The sequence below is a fragment of the Zea mays genome, chromosome 9 (genome assembly GCF_902167145.1).
Source record: "Zea mays cultivar B73 chromosome 9, Zm-B73-REFERENCE-NAM-5.0, whole genome shotgun sequence".
Classification (NCBI taxonomy): Eukaryota; Viridiplantae; Streptophyta; class Magnoliopsida; order Poales; family Poaceae; genus Zea; species Zea mays.
Window position 1 is genome coordinate 26278050 of NC_050104.1, and position 19442 is coordinate 26297491.

A 19442-nucleotide genomic window follows, 5' to 3' on the forward strand; every position below is an offset into this window, starting at 1 on the left:
TCTAGAAGGGGCTGGAGTTTCTCCTGTTTCTCGCGCGTGGCCCCATAGCACCAATTGCTGCCGGGAGCAGTCACCACTTGTTGAGAAAACGACGGGAGCCTTCCATCGTCATTCCGGAGGTAAAACCACCGGCGCTGCCACCCCTTGTTCGAAGACACAAGGATGGCGGGGATGTACTGCTGCGCGCGCGCCTGCCTCAACTGGAGGGTGCAGCCACCGGCCCGCACCGCCATGCGAACCTTCTTCTCCCCCGTCGTCAAGGCAAAAAGCTCCGCGGAGAAGAGATGGGTCCATGGATCCCAGTGGGGGTCAATCCCCAAAAAGCCTTCGCAAACCGCCGTGAAGATGGCCGCTTGCGCAATGGAGTTGGGGTTGAAGTTGTGCAGCTCCACCCCGTAGTAATGCAGGAGCGCCCGCATGAAACGGCTTGCTGGCACTCCGAACCCCCGCTCATGGAAGGAGACGAAGCTCAGCACATACCCCGGCGGCGGGGTCGGGTCAGTCCCGCTCGGAGGGACCATCCACTCCGGCTGTGGGTCACCGGAGAGGGGACGGAGCAAACCATCAGCGACAAGGGCCTCTAGATCTTCCACCGTGACGATGGAGAAAGGCCACGGGTCGCGCGGCGGAACGACGGTCACCCGGTCGGCCATCGCCAAACGAAGGGGGTGGTGGCGGAGCGGACAAGGTACGCGGTTTTTCTTTCTCCGGCTATTCCCTTAGGTTGCGAAAACCAAAGCAGGAGGCGAGCAGCAGAGTAAAGAATAGCCACCGGTCCCTCTTCCGGGTATATAAAGGCCCGGGCAAGACCGGTTCAACACTTCGCCCGAACCCGCCGCGAAGTTCAAACTCAAAGACGAAACGCCCGTTCCTCGAACGACTCGCGCACGCACAACGGCTGCCCCGCGAACCACCCGTCCCGTCACATTAACTTCGCGGCAGGGCAAGCGACACCTTTGGCAGGCGAAGCGGGCGACGTTTCACCTCCGCCATGATGACCGCGTCAAAAAAGGTGCACCACATCATTTAAATTCGTATCATTTTCCTTCTCCCCTTTCTCTCTCTTGCTACAGGGACCGGGAAAGGGGATATTCTGAAAGGGATCCTTCTCCGCGAAGGAAGCGGGCCCCGAGCCCTCTTACTAATCAGGGGTTCGAAGGCTGGCCCCTCGGAAGGGTTTTGACAGCCGCCTCAGAGCACTCGGGCTCCGCGCCCACTACTGATTAGAGGTTCGAAGGTTGGCCCCTCGGAAGGGTTCGACAGCTGCCTCAGAGCACTCGGGCTCCGCGCCCACTACTGATCAGGGGTTCGAAGGCTGGCCCCTCGAAGGGTTCGACAGCCGCCCCAGAACATGCAGAGCGAGGGATGACTCTGGGTACGTCCAATACATGGCCGAGGCTCGGGCTACGCTCCCGAGGTACCCTAGGACATTTCTGAGACCAGCAGGAGCGATTCTGTAACGGAATCCCATCAGAGGGAGTCATCGAGCCCTCGGACCCTATCAAACGGGACCGGGTCCGGCAAATCACCTGCAGGTACTTTTGGAGCGCGCCTCTGGGCCACTAGCCGACCCTTATCGAACGGGGCACGGGCGTCCACTCGGATCACCCGTTAGCAACTCACTGGAGACACCATGTTCAGCGCCCCCCAGGGGCAACATGGCGCTTTCCCCCCCTCCTTGCAGAAAGGCGACGAAGGGGCGTATGATAAAAGCCGAGTCAGTCCTCGATCGTCCTCTCGCTCCGTGCAAAGGATCGGGGGCTGCTCTCGCAAACCTGGCTACGGCCAAACCGTTGACAGCGTCAACATACCAGCCCGAGAACTCGGAACCCGACCATACACCCGGGCTACCATCAGATCGCATAAGGGAACAACCAGACCGGCCAAGGCATCACGAAAGGCATTAAGACCTCGGAGGAGTCAAACCACTCCTCCGAGGCCTCGGGGGCTACACCCGGCGGGTGCGCTCGCGCGCACCCACTGGAACAAAATGTAACCGAGAAAGGCCGGTCCCCTTGCAAAAAAAGTGCGACAAAGCCTCCAAGCGAGTACCAACACTCCCTTTGAGGCTCGGGGGCTACTGTCAGGGACCATAATTAGGGGTACCCCCAACACTCCTAAACTTGGCTGGTAATCACCATCAGCACAAGCCGCAGAGCCTGATGGGCGCAATTCAGGTCAAGGCTCCGTCCACTCAAGGGACACGATCTCGCCTCGCTCGAGCCTAGCCTCGGGCAAGAACAGCAGACCCAGGAGGATTCACGCCTCGCCCGAGGGCCTCCTCAAGCAACGAGCGCACCCTCGACTCGCCCGAGGCCCAGCTCGGGCAGGCTTCGCACTGAAGCAACCTTGGCCAGATCGCCTCGCCAACCGACCGTATCGCAGCAGCATTCAATGCAAGGATCGCCTGACACTTTATCCTGAGGCACGGTCCTCAGTCGACAGGGCCGAAGTGACCGCAGTCACTTCTCCCCTCCACTAACTGACCTGACAGGAAAACAGCGCCGCTCGCCCCTCTCCGACTGATGTGCCACCCACCAAGGTGAGACTGACAGCAGCTGAGTCCAGCCCCAGGCGCCACAGGAAGCTCCGCCTCGCCCGACCTTGGGCCTCAGCCTCAGGAGAAGTCTCTGCCTCGCCCGACCCCAAGGCTCGGCCCCCGCCTCGGCCTCGGAAGATGGACTCCGCCTCACCCGACCCCAGGGCTCGGCCCCCGACTCGGCCTCGAAAGATGGACTCCGCCTCGCCCGACCCCAGGGCTCGGCCCCCTCCTCGGCCTCGGAAGATGGACTCCGCCTCGCCCGACCCTAGGGCTCGGCCTCGACCTCGACCTCGGGCGGAATCACGTCCTCGCTCGGCCTCAACCTCGACCTCGGAGGAGTTTCCGCCTCGCCCGACCTTGGGCTCGGACCGACCACGCCACAGGGGGGATCATCATTACCCTACCCCTAGCTAGCTCAGGCTACGGGGAACAAGACTGGTGTCCCATCTGGCTTGAAGGAGGAAGAGGATTCCTCCTTGTGCTTGTGGCCGGACTCTCTCGAGTGTGTTCTTCCGAGCTTGCGGACTTGTCGCCGGTCCCGATCTCCCTCTTGGCGGATGCTCCCGACATCACTTCGAGTGGTTAGACTCTAATGAGGTACCGGGCTCTGATACCAATTGAAAGTCGCCTAGAGGGGGGGTGAATAGGCAAATCTGAATTTTATAAACTTTAAACACAATCTACAAGATGGGTTAACGTTAGAATTATAATCGCGTCCGAAAGAGAGGGCGAAAAACAAATCACAAGCAAATGAAAGCGGATGACACAGTGATTTGTTTTACCGAGGTTCGATTCTTGCAAACCTACTCCCCGTTGAGGTGGTCATAAAGACTGGGTCTCTTTTAACCCTTTCTCTCTCTCAAACGGTCACCTAGACCGAGTGAGCTTTTCTCCTTAATCAACGGGTCACTTAGACCCCTTACAAGGACCACCACAACTTGGTGTCTCTTGCTTGATTACAAGTTGCTTGAGAACAAGAATGGAGGAAGAAGAAAAGCGATCCAAGCGATAAGAACTCAAATGAACACAAATGTCTCTCTCTCACAAGCCGCTAAGTCTTCGGAATAAGTTTGGGACTTAGAGAGGATTTGATCTTTTGTTTTGTGTCTTGGAGTGAAGTATAGAGCTCTTGTATTGAATGCAATGACTGAAAACTTGGATGCCTTGAAGTGGTGGTGGTTGGGGGTATTTATAGCCCCACCCACTAAAATAACCGTTGGGGAGGCTGGCTGTCGATGGGGCGTACCGGATACTGTCCGGTGCGCCAGCCACGTCACCCAACCATTAGGGTTCGACCGTTGGAGCTCTGACAGATTGGGGCACTGAACAGTCCGGTGCCGCACCGGACAGTCACTGTTTACTGTTCGGTGCGCCTTCTGGCGCTGCTCTGACTCTGTGTGCGCTGTCCGCGCACTGTTCACATTCACTATTCACTTTTGCAGACGACCATTGGCGCAGTAGTCGTTGCTCCGCATGGCACACCGGACAGTCCGGTGAATTATAGCGGAGTGGCTCTCCAAAAACCCGAAGCTGAGCAGTTCAGAGTTGATATCCCTGGAGCACTGGACACTGTCCGGTGGTACACCGGACAGTCCGGTGTGCCAGACCAGGGCAGCCTTCGGTTGGTTTTGCTCCTTTCTTTTTGAACCCTAACTTTAACTTTTTATTGGTTTGTGTCGAACCTTTGACACTTGTAGAACTTATAATCTAGAGCAAACTAGTTAGTCCAATTATTTGTGTTGGGCAATTCAACCACCAAAATCATTTAGGAAAAGGTTTTACCTTATTTCCCTTTCAGTCCGGACACGTGTCGGCTCCGGAACCCCACCTGGCCTTGATTAAGGCCTGGGTATTCTTTGTCCCAGAATCCCGGGACCATGCTGTGAGTGGCCCGGACCCCACGCAGAGGGGTCCAGACCCCATCCGGAGGGTCCGGTCTGCACCCATGGAGGTCCTGGACCTTATCCGGAGGTCCGGTCTGCATATACAGGGGTCCGATACTTTCTCATGGGGTCCGGACCCACTGTTGTTACCTTGGAGTATATTGTCTTCTCTGGCTACGTGGCGGCCCCAGAGCCGTCCACGTGGTGAGGTCGGATGCTGCTCACTACGCGACTAGAGATAGTCGCGTGGGCACCGCGTCTTCATACTGTAGTAAGGGGTACCCTGTTTCAGGGTACCGACAACAACCATTTGCGTTTAACAAATATTTCTTCAATGATGAGGCGAGACCCCGCATCTGCTTGGGGAAGGAGTTTGCATATAGGCAGATGAAGATAATGGTAGCCACCCTGATACTGTGATACACTTCTTCAGATGAATCCAAGGATGCTACATACAAAACAATGTCTACCCTCCACATGGATAAAGGGCTCCAGTTGTATGCATACACACGTTCAACTTGAAATGCCAAAACAATATTTTTTTAATCCTTTGTTACTGTTGAAGACATGTACATATTCCACAACTATACATTGGGGAGGTTGGAAGAAAAACTCACTGAGTATAGATATCCTGAAATATTAGTTGATTATGCTCCAATTGCCACATCAAAGAATGGACTTGAACCAAATATGGGCAATTTTCCAAAATCCAAGCCACTGATCAAACAGTCAGCATTTTCTTTCTTAATCACATAATACCCTATTGGCAAGAGCACAACAATGATCCAATTGGAAAAACAAACACACAAAAGAAGAGAGGAAATCCAGACAGGAATATTTGTTCGGAATTGCCTACATGAGAGTACAAATTACACAATTGATACTCTAAACTTCTCTGATATAAACAGAGTAAGTTTGACAACGATAAACAGAGAAAATATCTATTGTGATTCTGCTAGCGTTGGAAGCTGCAGTCCAGGCCTCGATGTCCAGCCTTTGATATATCTGTAATTCTCAATTGCCTCTTTCCTCAGCATCTCGCGAGAAGCATCTGAAGCACTCTTCACCTATAGAAGTATAGAACCATCGATGTGTAATCCAGAATACAGATCGCACAAAAGGATTCATGTAGAGCCATGTGGAGAAGTAACTACCTTCGGGAATGACAATTTTGGTGGAGCCACAACAACTTCACCAAATTTGACTTTCTCGCGCCCAGGAAAGTCTGGTAGAGTTTCTGTCTTATTGTCCTTGCGCTTCTTTTTCTTCTCATCCAGGTGCCTAAGTTCATGGAAGGGCATGTCACTATTGTTTACATCTCCTACTAATAATGACATAACAACGGAGTTTAGATCAAATGCATAAGGGCAGTAGCTGCAGTACTAGAGAACTCACTGCTTCCTCCTCTGCTTCTTCGAGGCTGAGATGTTCTTGTCCAGTTCCTCGAAACGAAGGTCCTTAACATTTCCCCTCTTTCTCTTCCCCTTACTTCCCTCTGCATTCACATCCTCATTGGCAGCTGAACGTTTATCATTACCTTTAATATCTGATGCTTTGCTATCAGCAGGAACCACCAATGCCTGCTTCTTGGTTTTCTACATGAACACCATAAAAATTGAATTGAAGATAAAAAAACGCGAAGAAGTTAGCGCATCACATTCTTAACAGCATCTATTGCACAGACAACTGGCAGGCAACCATGAACCACAACAACACATGGTATGAATCAAGTAAACTGCAGTGAAGTGCGGGGCTGAGGACAAGCAGGGCCGAATTTTACTCTTACTCTACCCAGGAACTACCTTGTCCTTTGCCTTGTCTGTTGCTAGCTTGTTCTTCCTTAACCCATCGTCTTGCTTCTTGGGAGCACCTCCTGTGCAGCAATCATCACCACACCACCACCACGAGCACAATGTCAGGTCAGGGAGCAGAACAGGAGATTGGGCAGACCATCTATGGTCTAATTGCAGCACCTGAGGACGCGTCAGCATTGGCGTTGTGCTTGTTCTGGAAGGCGATGAGGCGGCGGAGTTTAGTCGGGATGGCCTCGAGCTCCCTCTGCTTTGGCGGCGGGGGCAGGCACGGTACCCCGCCGTGCGCCGCCCGGAAGTTCTTCTCCCTCCGCCGCTGCCCCTTTCCCGGCATCTCCTCCTCCGCCCGCTCGCTCGCTGGTTTGTTCGTTGCAGGCTAGCAGCCGCCGCCGTCTGCGCTGTGTTGCGGCTTGGTGGGAGAGACGAGACGAAACGAGGGCAGTAGCGTTGTGCTTAAAATGGGCTAGGCAAAAAGCCATGTGGGCTTAAAAGCTACACGTGGGCCTGCCCGAGCTTTTAACCTCACAAGGCTTTTGCTCCACGTGCATGCTCGTTGGGATCACTTTCCGCCGGCCCATCGAGATTGGTAATTGCTCTACGTGAACGAAGCTTCTGGAAACTCGCTGGCCCGATGGCATCGGAGGCCGCGATTGCTCGTGCGCAGTGCCTCCTTCGCTTCCGCCGCTGGTCGCCACTGCCGCTTCTTCCTCTCCCTTCCCCTCCCGCTACCACACGAGCAGCTTCCTGCCGCCGCAGCGTACGCATGGCCTCGTCGGACGGCTCTGCCGCGGCCCTGCCCAGCGCTACCGTCGATGTGCCCGGCGCCGGGGCCCCTGTCCTCGTCGTGGGCGCGCCGGGGCTCCCCGAGGCTGACTTCAGGTCAGCGTCTGTGGTCCCCTTCTCCGGTCCCGTCTGATGGAAAGCTCGCTCACGCGTTTGCTGGCTGTGGGCTCTGATAAGCGCAGGAACGCGGTGGAGTCGTCGCTGTTCAAGCAGTGGCTGCGGAACCTGCAGTCGGAGAAGGGCGTCCTCACCTACGGGAGGCTGAGCCTCACGCGGGTTCTCATCCAGGTGATATGCGTTTCTGCTGCTGGCTCGTCGAATTGTTGTTGTGCTCTGTGATTGATTGATTGGATGACGTTTCTCAATTTGCGCTCGATTGCGTCTGGATCTGCGATGCAGGGCGTTGACATGTTCGGGAAACGGGTGGGCTTTCTCAAGTTCAAGGCTGATATCGTGGACGAGGAAACCAAAACCAAGGTGATTGCTTGGAATGTTGCTGCTACTGTGCTATTGTCGTGTGGTCATTTAGGACTAACAATAATGGTCTGGGCAGTCCAAATTGTCTTATCGGAGTTTGATTGAGGGGGTGTAGGGACTAATTTTTAGTCACTTATTTTTTTTTTCTATTTTAGTCCTTAAATTGCCAAATACAGCGTATTTGTTAATTTAGGGACTTAAATTGAATAAAATAGATGTACTAAGGCCCCATTTGGTTCCATTAGTTCTAGGACTAAAGTTTAGTCTAAGGACTACCCTGTTTGGTTGTAAGGACTAAACAGATTCTAAATACATTAAATTCAACACATAAAAACCAAAATACCCCTTTTCTTGTTTTCTGTGTATGACGCTAGTTTTCTAGTCAAGAGCAATTGGAGTAAATGTTGTCCTTTTAGCACCCATGTGAGGGACTAGAGACTAAAGCCAATTAGTCCCTATTTTAGTCCTTTTGTTTGGCAACATAGGGACTAAAGATTAGTCCATCTAACCAAACAGTGCCTAAAAATTAGTCCCTAGAAACCAAACACTCCCTTATAGTAGCTTGAGGTATTTCTCCTAGACTCCTGTTAATAAGCATATACATATGTGATTGTACTTTTCCTTTCCCCCTTTATTTACAATTGATAAGGCACTACATACTGGTGAGGAGCAAACGAGCAGAGGTACATGGGTGCTTCGGGTCGATGTGGCTCAGCCTTTGCTTATGAATATTTAGGCTGAAGCACACCTGACACATGTGTAGTTCACTAGTTTGTGATGACGTTGCTTTTGGGACGGAATGTTACACGTGCCATCATAGTCTGAAGTGTTGGACAGGGATAGTCGCCTATGATTATTGTGTATTGATAGGACCCCAAGGGTCAACATATATAGGCAGACAGGAGGGGAGGAAACCCTAGGGCTGCCGCCTACAGGAGGATGGCGGCAGGACAGGGGGAAAAACCTCCCAACAGAGGTGGCGCAGCACCTATGGGCCGGGCCTGTACATACGCAGATGACAGCCTGCCCCCCCCCCCCCCCCCCCCCCCCCACACACACACAAGGCCTATACAAATGAACTAAATCAAAACACTGAGTAGCACGCGACATGGACTGCGCAAACGGAAGCCTAGTGTGCCGACCTAACTGGCAAGCATGGCAGATAAGTACATGTTTGGGCTTATTACATGAAACAACAACAATACTAGAAAGCTTAGCAAGCACGTCAGGGCCAGGATGACCAAGACGTTGGTGCCATAGGGACGCAGGAGTAGTAACAGCAGCAAGGCCGTAGTGTGTAGTGGCTGGAGGAGCACGCGCAGTAGGAAGACTGATGGTGTACAGGGACCCAGAGCTGTTGCACCTAAGGATTGTGTTCCTAGAACTGAGATCCTTCACAGAAAGGCCAAACGGGTCAAATTCCATGGAACAATTATTATCAGTCGTAAACTGACGGACAGAAAGAAGATTTTTAATGATATCAGGTGTAACAAGAACATTATTAAGATAAAACTGGCCAGAAAGCACCGTATCTCCTACAGAGGTGACCGGCAGACTAGACCCGTTTCCAACAACTATGGATGAAGGAATATTAGAAGTTGGAGAACGAAAACGGGAGATGTTACCAGAGTCCAGGGTCGTATGGTTGGAGGCCCCGGAGTCAGCAATCCACTCGGTGATGGATTGGGGCTGCTGAAGAGTCATCGTGTTGAAGAAAGAGGCCAGCGACTGCTGATCCCAGGTACCCTTCCACGGGTTCCAGGGTGTTTGGGCAACCTGTTGTTGCTGTTGCGCCCCATACGCAGCCTGCGCCTGCTGCTGCAGCTGATGTTGCTGCTGGGCAGCATACAGCTGCGCCAAAACAGGGATGGGCGCCAGTGGGGTGGTATGCTGAGATAGACCCACGGGCTAGCCCGGAGCAGTGAGGAACACCTGCTGTTGTTGGGGGCGTGAGGGCTGCTGCAGTTCACCCATAGTTGGACCGAGGTACATGGAGATCGTCCCAGTCCATGGGTTGTAGAGGGAGGGCCAGGTTGCCGGCGCACCTATCGCCGAGGTGCTGCCATTAGCCTGGTTGCGCGCAGGACCAGCAGGGTGCCCTCCCTGCCTGTGATGGTTAGCACCAGAACCCCGACCACCCTTCCCACGGCCGCGGCCACGACCACGTCCCTGTCCCTGGCCGCCACTGCCAGGGGGGCGAGAGGAGGAAGGTGGCTGGGAGTTGTTGAGTAGAAGGCCTGAGGTGGTGCTGAAGTCGTGTCTGGCCCAAGTTGTAGTTCCTCGAGGACCAGATCATCCCGGAGTTTAAGAAAACTCGGGAAGGGAGGACTGCGTGTGATGATCGCCCGAAGATGCTCATACTTCTTGTTGAGGCCGCGAAGAACATTGAGGACGAGGTTCCGGTCCGAGACCGGGCAGTCAAGATCGCCGAGGGAGTTCGCCATCGCCTTCATCTTGCGGCAGTACTCAGTCATCGAGAGATCACCTTGGACGAAGTTGCGAAACATGGCGTCGAGGTGAAGGGCACGTGTCTCGCTGTTGCCGATGAACTGGTTCTCGAGCGTCAGCCAGGTCTGATGCGCAGAGATGCCATGTTCCCGGGCGATGTCCTGAAGGTCAATGTTGATGGTGCCGAAAATCCAGGAGACGACAACGCTGTCCATCCGTTTCCAGGATGGATCGTTGGGAGGAGGAGTGTCGAGGAGGACATGGGCGGCGAGTTTGTAGCGCTCGAGGGTGAGCATTACCTGATCGCGCCAGCGGGCGTAGTTCGTTGAAGAGGGGTCCAGAACAACACCAATCATGTTGTGGATGTTCTGTACGCCGCATGCTTGGGCATGCAGGTTGGCGATGACGGCAGACTCATCTCCGATGGGTGGAGTAGTAGGCGCAGTGGCGGACGACGAAGGGATCTGTTTTGCCGCAGCCACAACCTTGGCGTCAAGGCTGCGACAGCAGCCTGTTCTTCTTCTAGGAGCAGGGCGATGGCCCGGACGCGCGCACGAGCTGCCGCAGCCTCCTGCTCCGCAGCTTGGAGGGCGGCCAGCTTGTCGTCGATGAGCCTCTGGAGGGCCGCAGAAGCAGCGGCGGCGTCGTCGGCCATGGGGAGTAGATGCTGGCGCGCCGAGCAGCCCTAGAAGGAGGAGAGGAGGTGACGGGGTCGCGCGGCCTAGGCAGCGCGGAGGCGGTGCCTGGTCCTGCACGTCGCGGAGGCACTGCGCCTGGTCCCGCGCGTCGTCGCGATTTCTGGTGGTCCGTCCGGCCGAGCTCCTCCCGCGCCGCCTCCAGCACCAGCGAGATTGCCAGCAGGGTCTGCTTCAGCTCCGCCACGAACTGCTCGCTTGTTGCGATGGCGGCTGCAGAACGACGGGGAAGGATGAGGAGAGGAGATGGGGCGGCCAAGACCAGAGGAGGTGGCGGCGGCCAACCCTAGAGAGGGAAGGCACGCTGCAGGGAGGTGGCGGCGGCCAGGACCATGGCGGTGGCCAACCCTAGAGAGGGAAGGCACGCTGCAGGCTGCAGGCCCTAGAGAGAGGGCGGCGGCTAACCCTAGAGGGAAGCGGAAGCAAGAAAAAAGTGGATGGCTCTGATTACCATGTTGGACAGTGATAGTCGCTTATGATTATTGTGTATTGATAGGACCCCAAGGGTCAACATATATAGGCAGACAGGAGGGGAGGAAACCCTAGGGCTGCCGCCTACAGGAGGGTGGCGGCAGGACAGGGGGGAAAACCTCCCCCCTGTGGTGGCGCAGCACCTATGGGCCGGGCCTGTACATACGCAGATGACAGCCTGCCCCCCCCCCACACACACACAAGGCCTATACAAATATTCTAACATGAAGTATGGTTTCCAGTGACCTTTACAATATTTGTGATATACCTTTTTTACATCTACTGATGAATTCCTTGACTTTAAATTGGTATTTGTGAGGTGTATAGCACCAGCAGGACAATGTTTAGTTCATATCATCTTTTGACAGTATATTTAGGTTCCAGGAATTGTCTTTGCAAGAGGGCCCGCGGTTGCTGTGTTGATTCTTTTGGAGTCGAATGGAGAAACATATGCTGTGCTTACCGAACAGGTATAGTGTACCATGATTGAGAGCACATGAATTGATATTCAGTAAGAAAATTCACCTATTGGCTGCTATTAAAACTGTAGGTTAGAGTTCCTATTGGAAAATTCCTGTTGGAGCTGCCTGCTGGGATGCTAGATGACGAAAAAGGTGATTTTGTTGGCACCGCAGTCCGTGAGGTTAGTATCTTGGCTTCTGAATACGCATGCACCGAAATTTGTGTTCTAATGCAGGATAGCCAGCATTGTATTTATCCTGTTTTTGCCAGATTTTGGTCCAGATTGCACAGGCTGTAATACATTGCTGTTGTAGTCAGAATTTTCTATGAATCTGTAAAGTACTAATAAGTAATAACTGCTGGGGCGGACACATCCTACAGGCGAGCTGGGCTGTCCACCCCAGCTACTGGCTGGCGAGACTCCATAGAGGCATAGACTCTTCCTGTTCCCCCCTCCCCTTCTCTTCAATCCCATGGCCGACGGTAAGCTCTGTCACAGTAGGAAGGAGTCGTGGTGGGAGCTTCAAGTCTGGGCGATGGAAGAAGAAACCCTGCTCCCCAGCTTCATTGAGACATGTGGTGGCAGTGCTTGCTTTGTGGGCCAAGGGGATTAGGTAATTAGTGGCCTAGTGCGTGGGTACCCCAGCTGTATAGTAGCCCAGGATAGCAGTAGGCAGTAGCAAGCGGCTGCCAGCGTATGCACTGTCATAGGGAAGAGGGAGTTGCTCGGCGCAGGACTAAGTTGGAAGGCATAAGCAAGAAGACCATAACAGATGTCAAATGATTGGCCCATCATTTAATATTGTCCTGCACTAAGAGATCGTTGATGAATATTAGAAAAATATACATGTATATGCCTCTACTAAAGCATTAAGCACGTTTAGTTCTTGGTCTCAGCAACGTGCTTAATCCAACGAAGATCTGAAGAGGCACCAGTGCACATCGGAATAATTAGGCGTCCCGAGAATGTGAAGAGAGGTAGAGGTCGATCAACTTTGACGTGGACAGAGGTTGTGAAGAGGGACATGAAGGAGTGGAATATTGATAAAGAGCTCGCCATGGATAGGAAGGGGTGGAAGTGTGCAATTCACGTGCCAGAACCCTGATTTGTAGTTTCGCTTTTCCTCCTTAATCGTTTGACCTTTTCTTGTGCCCCTTTAGATCTTGCTGGTTCTTGTGGGTTTTATCTCTTTTTATGTGTTTTCCCGTTTCGTCGTTTTTCGGTTCTCCTTTGCCTTTGTCTCCCTTTTCTTTTCTTTGGGGGTTGAGCTCTGAGGTTTTCATATGAGGTTTCATCTCTAGCCTACCCCAACGTGCTTGGGACAAAAAGGCTTTGTTGTTGTTGTTGTATTCATCAACGATCTCTTAGTTATCACTCACTAACTGATATTATAAGATGTACAAGATGGTCAATTTTCTTTTGGTGTATTTTGAATGTTTGGTACAAGAACAGTATTCGTTCTTCAAATTAGATGTGCCCGTTTTAATACTATTGTTTGCTTGTGTGGTTGCAATATGTATGAGTTCTTTTCCGCGCATTTGTTTTTAAGTTGCAGCTAAATCTCGCCCCAGCTAATTTTTTTTCTGGGTCCGCCACTGATAACTGTATACATTCTTGTGGCGGTGATCCTTAATTGCTGGCAGGTGGAAGAAGAGACTGGTATAAAGCTGAATATAGAAGACATGGTTGATCTTACGGCACTGCTGGACCCTGCTACTGGAGGTCGAATGCTACCATCACCGGTAACTGGCCAAAACTTCTATTCACCTGGTTATGACTTACCCCCTCGCTGGTGTTTTCAACTGTGGTGTCGGAAACAGTTCATTACTGTTCCTGCTAATCTAGACTGAAGTCTCTGTTACAGGGTGGCTGCGACGAAGAGATTGGCCTGTTCCTGTACAGGGGCCGCGTTGACGAGGAGACCATAAGATCGCTCCAGGGGAAGGAAACCGGGCTGCGCGACCACGGTGAGCTGATCAAGCTGCGCGTGGTTCCGTACAGCGAGCTCTGGCGGTCGACCGGCGACGCGAAAGCACTCTCCGCGATAGCCCTGTACGAGATGGCCAAGAGGGAAGGCCTGCTGCCGCAGCCGACGCCGTCGGCCAACTTGTGAAGACCTGCTAGCACTTTAAAACAGTGGTGGCCGTCATGCCTGTAAAATGGAAGGAGGAACGTCACTCGCGAAACCAAATCATATATATCTCTATCTCTTCGTTTGGTATAACGCGCTTAAGCTTGTCTGTTTGTGTTATGTATACATATACTAATAATTTAAAAATAAAAGTATAATCGTGTTTAAATAAATATTTCATTTAATCCTATATAATATATAGAATGTACGATCAATTGACTAGTAAACATGAACATCGAGTTTAAAGTTTGGAGTATGTACGTGCGTTTGTGCGTCGTTGCTGCAGCGCTGCGGTGTGGCTTATTTATGAGAAAATTCTCTCAATGCCATCAAAATCTATACCAATTCTCTATATGCCATCAAAAATTATAAGTTCCCTTCAATACCATTAATTTAGTTTTTAAATCCCTTCAATGCCATCACCGTCACTGCTGCCATCTACTACCGTTAGTCCGTTACTGGTTTATTTGGGCCTACTTGTCATACTGAAGGTCGCTGATCCTGCTCAAGCAAATAAATTGAAGTCACTTTACTCACTCGCTGGCAGGAACGCCATGAACAGAGATAGATAGATATAGAAGAAGCACAACACGAGACCAAAAAAAATGACCCTCAAATTGCAATAGCAGTTCTGCTATTTTCTTGCATGTGCTTCTTATAGATATTTAAATAGGCTATGACAGTTGCTAGCTAGCAATGCATGCCGCGCGAACCTGAAGACATAGCGAACTCATGCCTTTGCATGTCTCTATGGCTACACGCACGAACTGCCTAACAGACTCCACGTAATTTACGTAGGAGCATCTATCTCCATGCACACACGTAGACACGATGCAACACCCACACATGCAACCAACGCAGCCCCAAATCGCCACACGATGGAGCAGACACAAACAACAGCAACACGCACACAAACGAGCTGGGATTATTTTCTAGCTAGCAAACCTTGCCATCCTCCTCCATTTGAAGCACTCAAGACACCACATCACTGGTGCCTTTTGGCCTGCACATGTCCACATGCCTCGAACTAGTGAGCGTGCTCTGGACCGGCCTAGAGCGAGCGTGCGCGCTGGCCGACGAGTCGACGCCTAGGCTGGACGGGATCCTGGTGTGCCTCTCGGCCATGGCGACGTCAGTGCGTCCAATGCATGTCGCGGGAGGTGCTCACCGCAGCAGAGACCTAACATAGACCGCGAGGGCTCGGTGACTGTCGTATTAAGGTGTTCGACGTTGTGCACAACCTCGAGCCGCCACTGCTCTACCGCATGGTCGTCGCTGGGGACCTGCCACAGTATGTCGCCCTTCTCGGGTAGCTCGAGGTCGCGCTCCACTTGCTCACCGACACCTGTGGCCTTGCCATATAGTGGTTAGCTGACATTGTCGCAACACTGGCTTGGAAGAGAACACGTGAGGCCAAGACGGGCGACGATCACGCCCGCATGCATGACTCGTGAAACTAGGGCGGCTCTGGCGCACCCGTTGGGCAGCAGCCACACCTTTTTTCCTCCTGTACACGAGTCATGGAGATCAATAAAGAGAGGTATAGGAACGAGGTTATAGTATGACGAGTGGGTCCAAATGAACCAGTAACGGTAGTAGATGGCATCAGTGACGGTGATGGCTTTTAAGGGATTTAGAATCTAAACTAATGGCATCGAAGGAAACTTATAACTTTTGATGGCATATAGAGAATTGGTATAGGTTATGATGGCACTGAGGGAATTTTCTCCTGATTCATTGGTCATACCGCTTCCGCGCTTTGCCGGCGGTTTTTATTTGGATCTGTATGACTGTTTTGGCTAGAGTTGATATGACTCGTATCATAACAAGCTAGCTTGGCTTGACTCGTTTTAATGATGAGCTGGAGATTTATTCGGCTTGATTTATTGGACAACTTGAGTTAGCCCAATTGACTCACAAGCTAGAGCAAAAGTACACCTAATAGCATTGTAAATCAACATGTCACCTATTTGCCGGTCAATATTTGACGTTCACATTTGCACTAAGAGGCTAGAAAGAAGCGAGCACAACCACAAATCAACATTCTAAAAACACAATCAAATATGCAACTATACAGGTCTTAAGATTGCAACAGTGCAACTACAACCATGCAAATATGAAATATACAAGATTGGCAACCATATGTGATATATCCACCTTATAGATTAAATCCATCGTAGATTATGATATAGTCTTAGTCTCTTTAGACTCATCATCGCTCAGACTGATTTTTAATAAAAAGATTGAAGCACTCAGAAGTCTCCACGCTCCATGGAAATGCAAAATGGTAACATCTTGTCCTCCACTCCAAGTCCAATGGTGCCTATCTCCATCCCATACTCTCTTGAACCTGTGAGATAAGTATCACATAAGTACATATTTGTATAGAGTTTGATCTGTAGTTCTCTACTTAACAAGTTGTCGGAGAGAAAATCTCCGACCGGGTGGCGGAATGCACCTGCCCTAAATCCTAAGATAAGGAGGGACCTAAGTGTTTTGCCTGTCTACTAAGCGATGAACGAACACAAGAACACATAAGGGTTTAGAGTGGTTCGGGCCGCTGGAGCGTAATACCCTACTCCAATGTGTGATGTATTGAGCTTGAGAGCTTGTATGAACTTGTGAGCCTGAGCTGGGTCTAAGTGTGTCTGAGTGAGCTTGAGTCTGTAACGCTGCGTGCCTCCCCTTTTATAGCTCAAGGGGGCACGTACAAGGGTGCTGAGCCCCGACATGTGGGCCCAGGAACATAACAGACGTAATACTTGGAGCAACTAATGCTAGTCGCCAGTGCAATCTTCTTGTACCCTGATATCTGCGGTCTGCGTAGCATTGGCGTCCAGCGAAAGCTTCCCTGGCAATGTACGAGTGATGATGATCGTGGCACATGCGATAGTATGGACGTGCCGTCTGCCACGGGAATGGACAGGCACACCGCCTGCGGGATGGTCTAATCGCCGTCCGCCAGTAGAGTGACAGGGCACATTAAATACTGAGGCAGCATATCGCTTGTCAGTGGAGTAGACATGGCACATTTAATGCTGAGGCACATCACCTGCCAGTTTGACAGGCGGCGCGCCTCACCCACAGTAAATGTGCACGGCTCAGAGGTCTTACGTCCGGCTCCGCCCGTTGACTCACGTCACAGGCAGCTGGCCACGTGGCAGCATTGGGTCTCCGCCTGAGCGGGGAGCAGAGGCGTATGCAATATGGTCCAGACACGTGTTGGCTCCGGACCCCCACCTGGCCTTGAATAAGGTCCAGGTACTCTTTCTTCTAGAATCCCGAGATCTTATTATAAGCGGCCTAGGCCCCACACAGGGAGGTCCGGGACCCGTCTCGGGGGTCCGGTCTGTACTTCGCGGAGGTCCTGGACCCTGCCCGGAGGTTCGGGTTGTGTATCCAGGGGTCCGACACTTTTCCGTGGGGGTCCGGACACACTGTTGACACCATGGAGTATATTGTCTTTCTTGGCCATGTGGGGGCCCTAGAGCCGTCCACGTGGTGGGGTCAGGTACTGTTCGCCATGCGACTAAGGACAGCCGTATGGACATCACACTTTCATACTGTAGTAACGGGTACCTTTGTTTCAAGGTACTGACACAAGTATTTTTTGAATACTTACTAGCACACTTTCCTCTCTTTACCGTGAACTTGGAACTTGGAAGGATACAACTAAACACCACCCTTCGATCTTTTTCTTCCTCGATTTATCTCCTGAGCCTTGACACATGATCTCCATCCTCCTCTTTCTCCTTCTGGCTTCCAGCACCATTAGTGGAAGATAAGCTTACGAATAATTCACCATTCATATTGATGGTGTTCTCTTCCTCTTCTTTTGGCACATCCTACACAAATTAACCAATTAACCATGCAACAATTTCTAGTAGGATAAAACAACTACCGGCTACCGTAGACTATTGGTAGAAATTAATCATGCATTGTTCTACACAAATTGAGTACAACACTTCGAAAGGGTTCAGTAGTTCTACAATAAAATAGTTCTATAGATCAAGATCAACCAAAACATAGTCTTAAGAAGAAACGACTTGTGAACACACCTTCTCTACTGATGTAGAGAGCACAACAAGAGTTTGAGATGCCGATTAAGAGGCAGATCATCAACGAACGTGGCCCCGACTGTGTGAGAACCACGCGTACCTGATGATAATGGCCTCTTCCCCATATAATTAACCCCTGACCTGTGATTTGACGACGATGGAAGCACTTGGCAGTGGACTTCCTGTTGCTTGTCCTCCATGACTTACACCCGTCGCTAGGAGCACCTGTGCCGCTATCACCATTGAAGGGAACAATCAGACTCACATCCTCTTCACTGTGAAACCTCCTAACCGTGTATTCATCGGTGAAACCTCACCTGATCAGGTGAGATTTTACTTCACCACCCTCTTTGACAAGCTTATTCTTGCAGTGAGAACATGAACATATGATTCCCCGCCGATTTACACTCAGGTCCCGTTTGTTTCCTTTCATTTCAAAGAATTGGAATCTTACTAATAGAATAAGCTATTTTTTTTAGAATGTGACATTCCACCACTTTCCAAAGTTATCATATAAGCCTATCTCAAATTCATGGGGTGAGAGATGGAAATTGATTTTATAGATTTACATACTATTTTTTTTGATGTACAACTTATAGCACACTCATCTACTTGCTTCGCTATAACACAAATGTAGTATATAACTATCTCTCTCATATAATTTAGGATAATATACAAATATATTACATATATAAATATATAAACTTAATTAGTTTTGTCTAAATTATAATTATCAAAATGGAATTCAATTCCAACGAAACAAACGGGGCCTGACACAATATGCTTTCGAGCAGCTTCAAAACTCCTCCCAGAAGTGGTGAATATTTGGAATCGTGGAGCTTAAACCCTGTCAAAATGATAGGATGAGCTCGTGGAGAAAGAAGGTGCGGGGGTTGACGACTACATTTATATATAGCTAGGTATTAATAGAATAATAATAGCTGCGTCATTGCAGATTGTTAGCAATGACACGGAGGATTATCACACTACTTGCATTGGCTGCCCTCAACAAAAGGCTACAAGTTCCAGTAGCGGACGTGCACTTTGCAAAAACTGAAGGTACTTGTACGTGTTGTACGTAATACTCTCACCTGATGACAACGTACGCCCAACATTCCTGTCCGGGCCGGTCGATCTTGTTCGAGCTGAAGACAGTCGCAGGGCAACTCTCCTTTGGCAGGACGTACGCGCGTGCATGCACGCATGTTACACTGCAATGCATGCACGGCTAGCTAGCACACCATGGACGAACGAACACAGCATAGCAGAGCCAAGCAACCGTCGTCGATGGCGACGATGACCGCGCGCCTGCCTGCCAGAGGAGAGCTGCCTACAACTGTCTTCAGCTAGCTGCATCATGCTAGTCCCGCGGTCGTCGTCATCGTCGTTAGAAAACCAGCTAGATATATAGGTAGCTGCTGCTCTCAGTTCCATGGACGATGGATCTAGCTAGCTTAGCCAGCACCGTACCTCTTCCTAGCTAGCTCCTCTGCTTAGACCTCGCGAAGTGTTGGCGCTCCTCTTATAGAGTCAGTCCACGACGACGACCGAGGAACGGAGTAGCCCGTCGATCAGCAGGGGCGCGTGTGGCAGCCTGGCAGGCGGGCGGCGGTGGCATATGCCGTGCTGCTGCTGCTGCTGCTGCAGGATGCATGGGCCTACCGATGGATGCATGCGCAT

The 19442-nt window shown here is 51.2% G+C and overlaps 2 protein-coding genes, 1 long non-coding RNA gene and 1 other non-coding gene across 5 annotated transcripts; 1 reads left to right on the forward strand and 3 right to left on the reverse strand.

The window, feature by feature from the left end:
* Nucleotides 1–5018: 5018 nt before the first annotated feature.
* Nucleotides 5019–6662, reverse strand: LOC100276116 (uncharacterized). The gene is made up of 5 exons (NM_001149985.3): nt 6399–6662; nt 6228–6298; nt 5821–6020; nt 5580–5706; nt 5019–5492 (listed from the first exon to the last, which is right to left on the reverse strand). The coding sequence occupies exons 1-5, from the start codon at nt 6568–6570 to the stop codon at nt 5367–5369; spliced, it is 696 nt and encodes a 231-aa protein (NP_001143457.1). The 5' UTR covers nt 6571–6662; the 3' UTR covers nt 5019–5366.
* Nucleotides 6663–6788: 126 nt separating this feature from the next.
* Nucleotides 6789–13894, forward strand: LOC100277024 (uncharacterized). 2 transcript variants are annotated; one of them, NM_001407164.1, is made up of 7 exons: nt 6789–7115; nt 7202–7307; nt 7419–7496; nt 11488–11580; nt 11661–11753; nt 13217–13343; nt 13438–13894. In NM_001407164.1, the coding sequence occupies exons 1-7, from the start codon at nt 6868–6870 to the stop codon at nt 13485–13487; spliced, it is 795 nt and encodes a 264-aa protein (NP_001394093.1). In that variant the 5' UTR covers nt 6789–6867; the 3' UTR covers nt 13488–13894. The 2 variants fall into 2 exon arrangements, with proteins under 2 accessions (NP_001394093.1, NP_001144169.1); NM_001150697.2 differs by having other exon boundaries at nt 13217–13315.
* Nucleotides 13895–15766: 1872 nt separating this feature from the next.
* Nucleotides 15767–18248, reverse strand: LOC103638142 (uncharacterized). Its single transcript, XR_002265016.1, has 2 exons — nt 17327–18248; nt 15767–16054 (listed from the first exon to the last, which is right to left on the reverse strand). It is a non-coding gene; the product is annotated as an uncharacterized lncRNA (long non-coding RNA).
* A 671-nt stretch (nt 18249–18919) lies between these two features.
* Nucleotides 18920–19094, reverse strand: MIR399j (microRNA MIR399j). Its single transcript, NR_121171.1, has one exon. It is a non-coding gene; the product is annotated as a microRNA MIR399j (primary transcript).
* Between the last annotated feature and the right edge of the window lie 348 nt (nt 19095–19442).

Bases quoted from the DNA above. Each gene is read 5' to 3' on its own strand.
- LOC100277024 (NM_001150697.2), top strand. From the start codon at position 6,868: ATGGCATCGGAGGCCGCGATTGCTCGTGCGCAGTGCCTCCTTCGCTTC. The intron at 11,754-13,216 runs GTTAGTATCTTG...AATTGCTGGCAG, and splicing joins TTGGCACCGCAGTCCGTGAG to GTGGAAGAAGAGACTGGTAT. The intron at 13,316-13,437 runs GTAACTGGCCAA...TCTCTGTTACAG, and splicing joins GTCGAATGCTACCATCACCG to GGTGGCTGCGACGAAGAGAT.
- LOC100276116 (NM_001149985.3), bottom strand. From the start codon at position 6,570: ATGCCGGGAAAGGGGCAGCGGCGGAGGGAGAAGAACTTCCGGGCGGCG. The intron at 6,299-6,398 runs GTGCTGCAATTA...ATTGCTGCACAG, and splicing joins CAATGCTGACGCGTCCTCAG to GAGGTGCTCCCAAGAAGCAA. The intron at 5,493-5,579 runs GTAGTTACTTCT...ATACTTCTATAG, and splicing joins CAAAATTGTCATTCCCGAAG to GTGAAGAGTGCTTCAGATGC.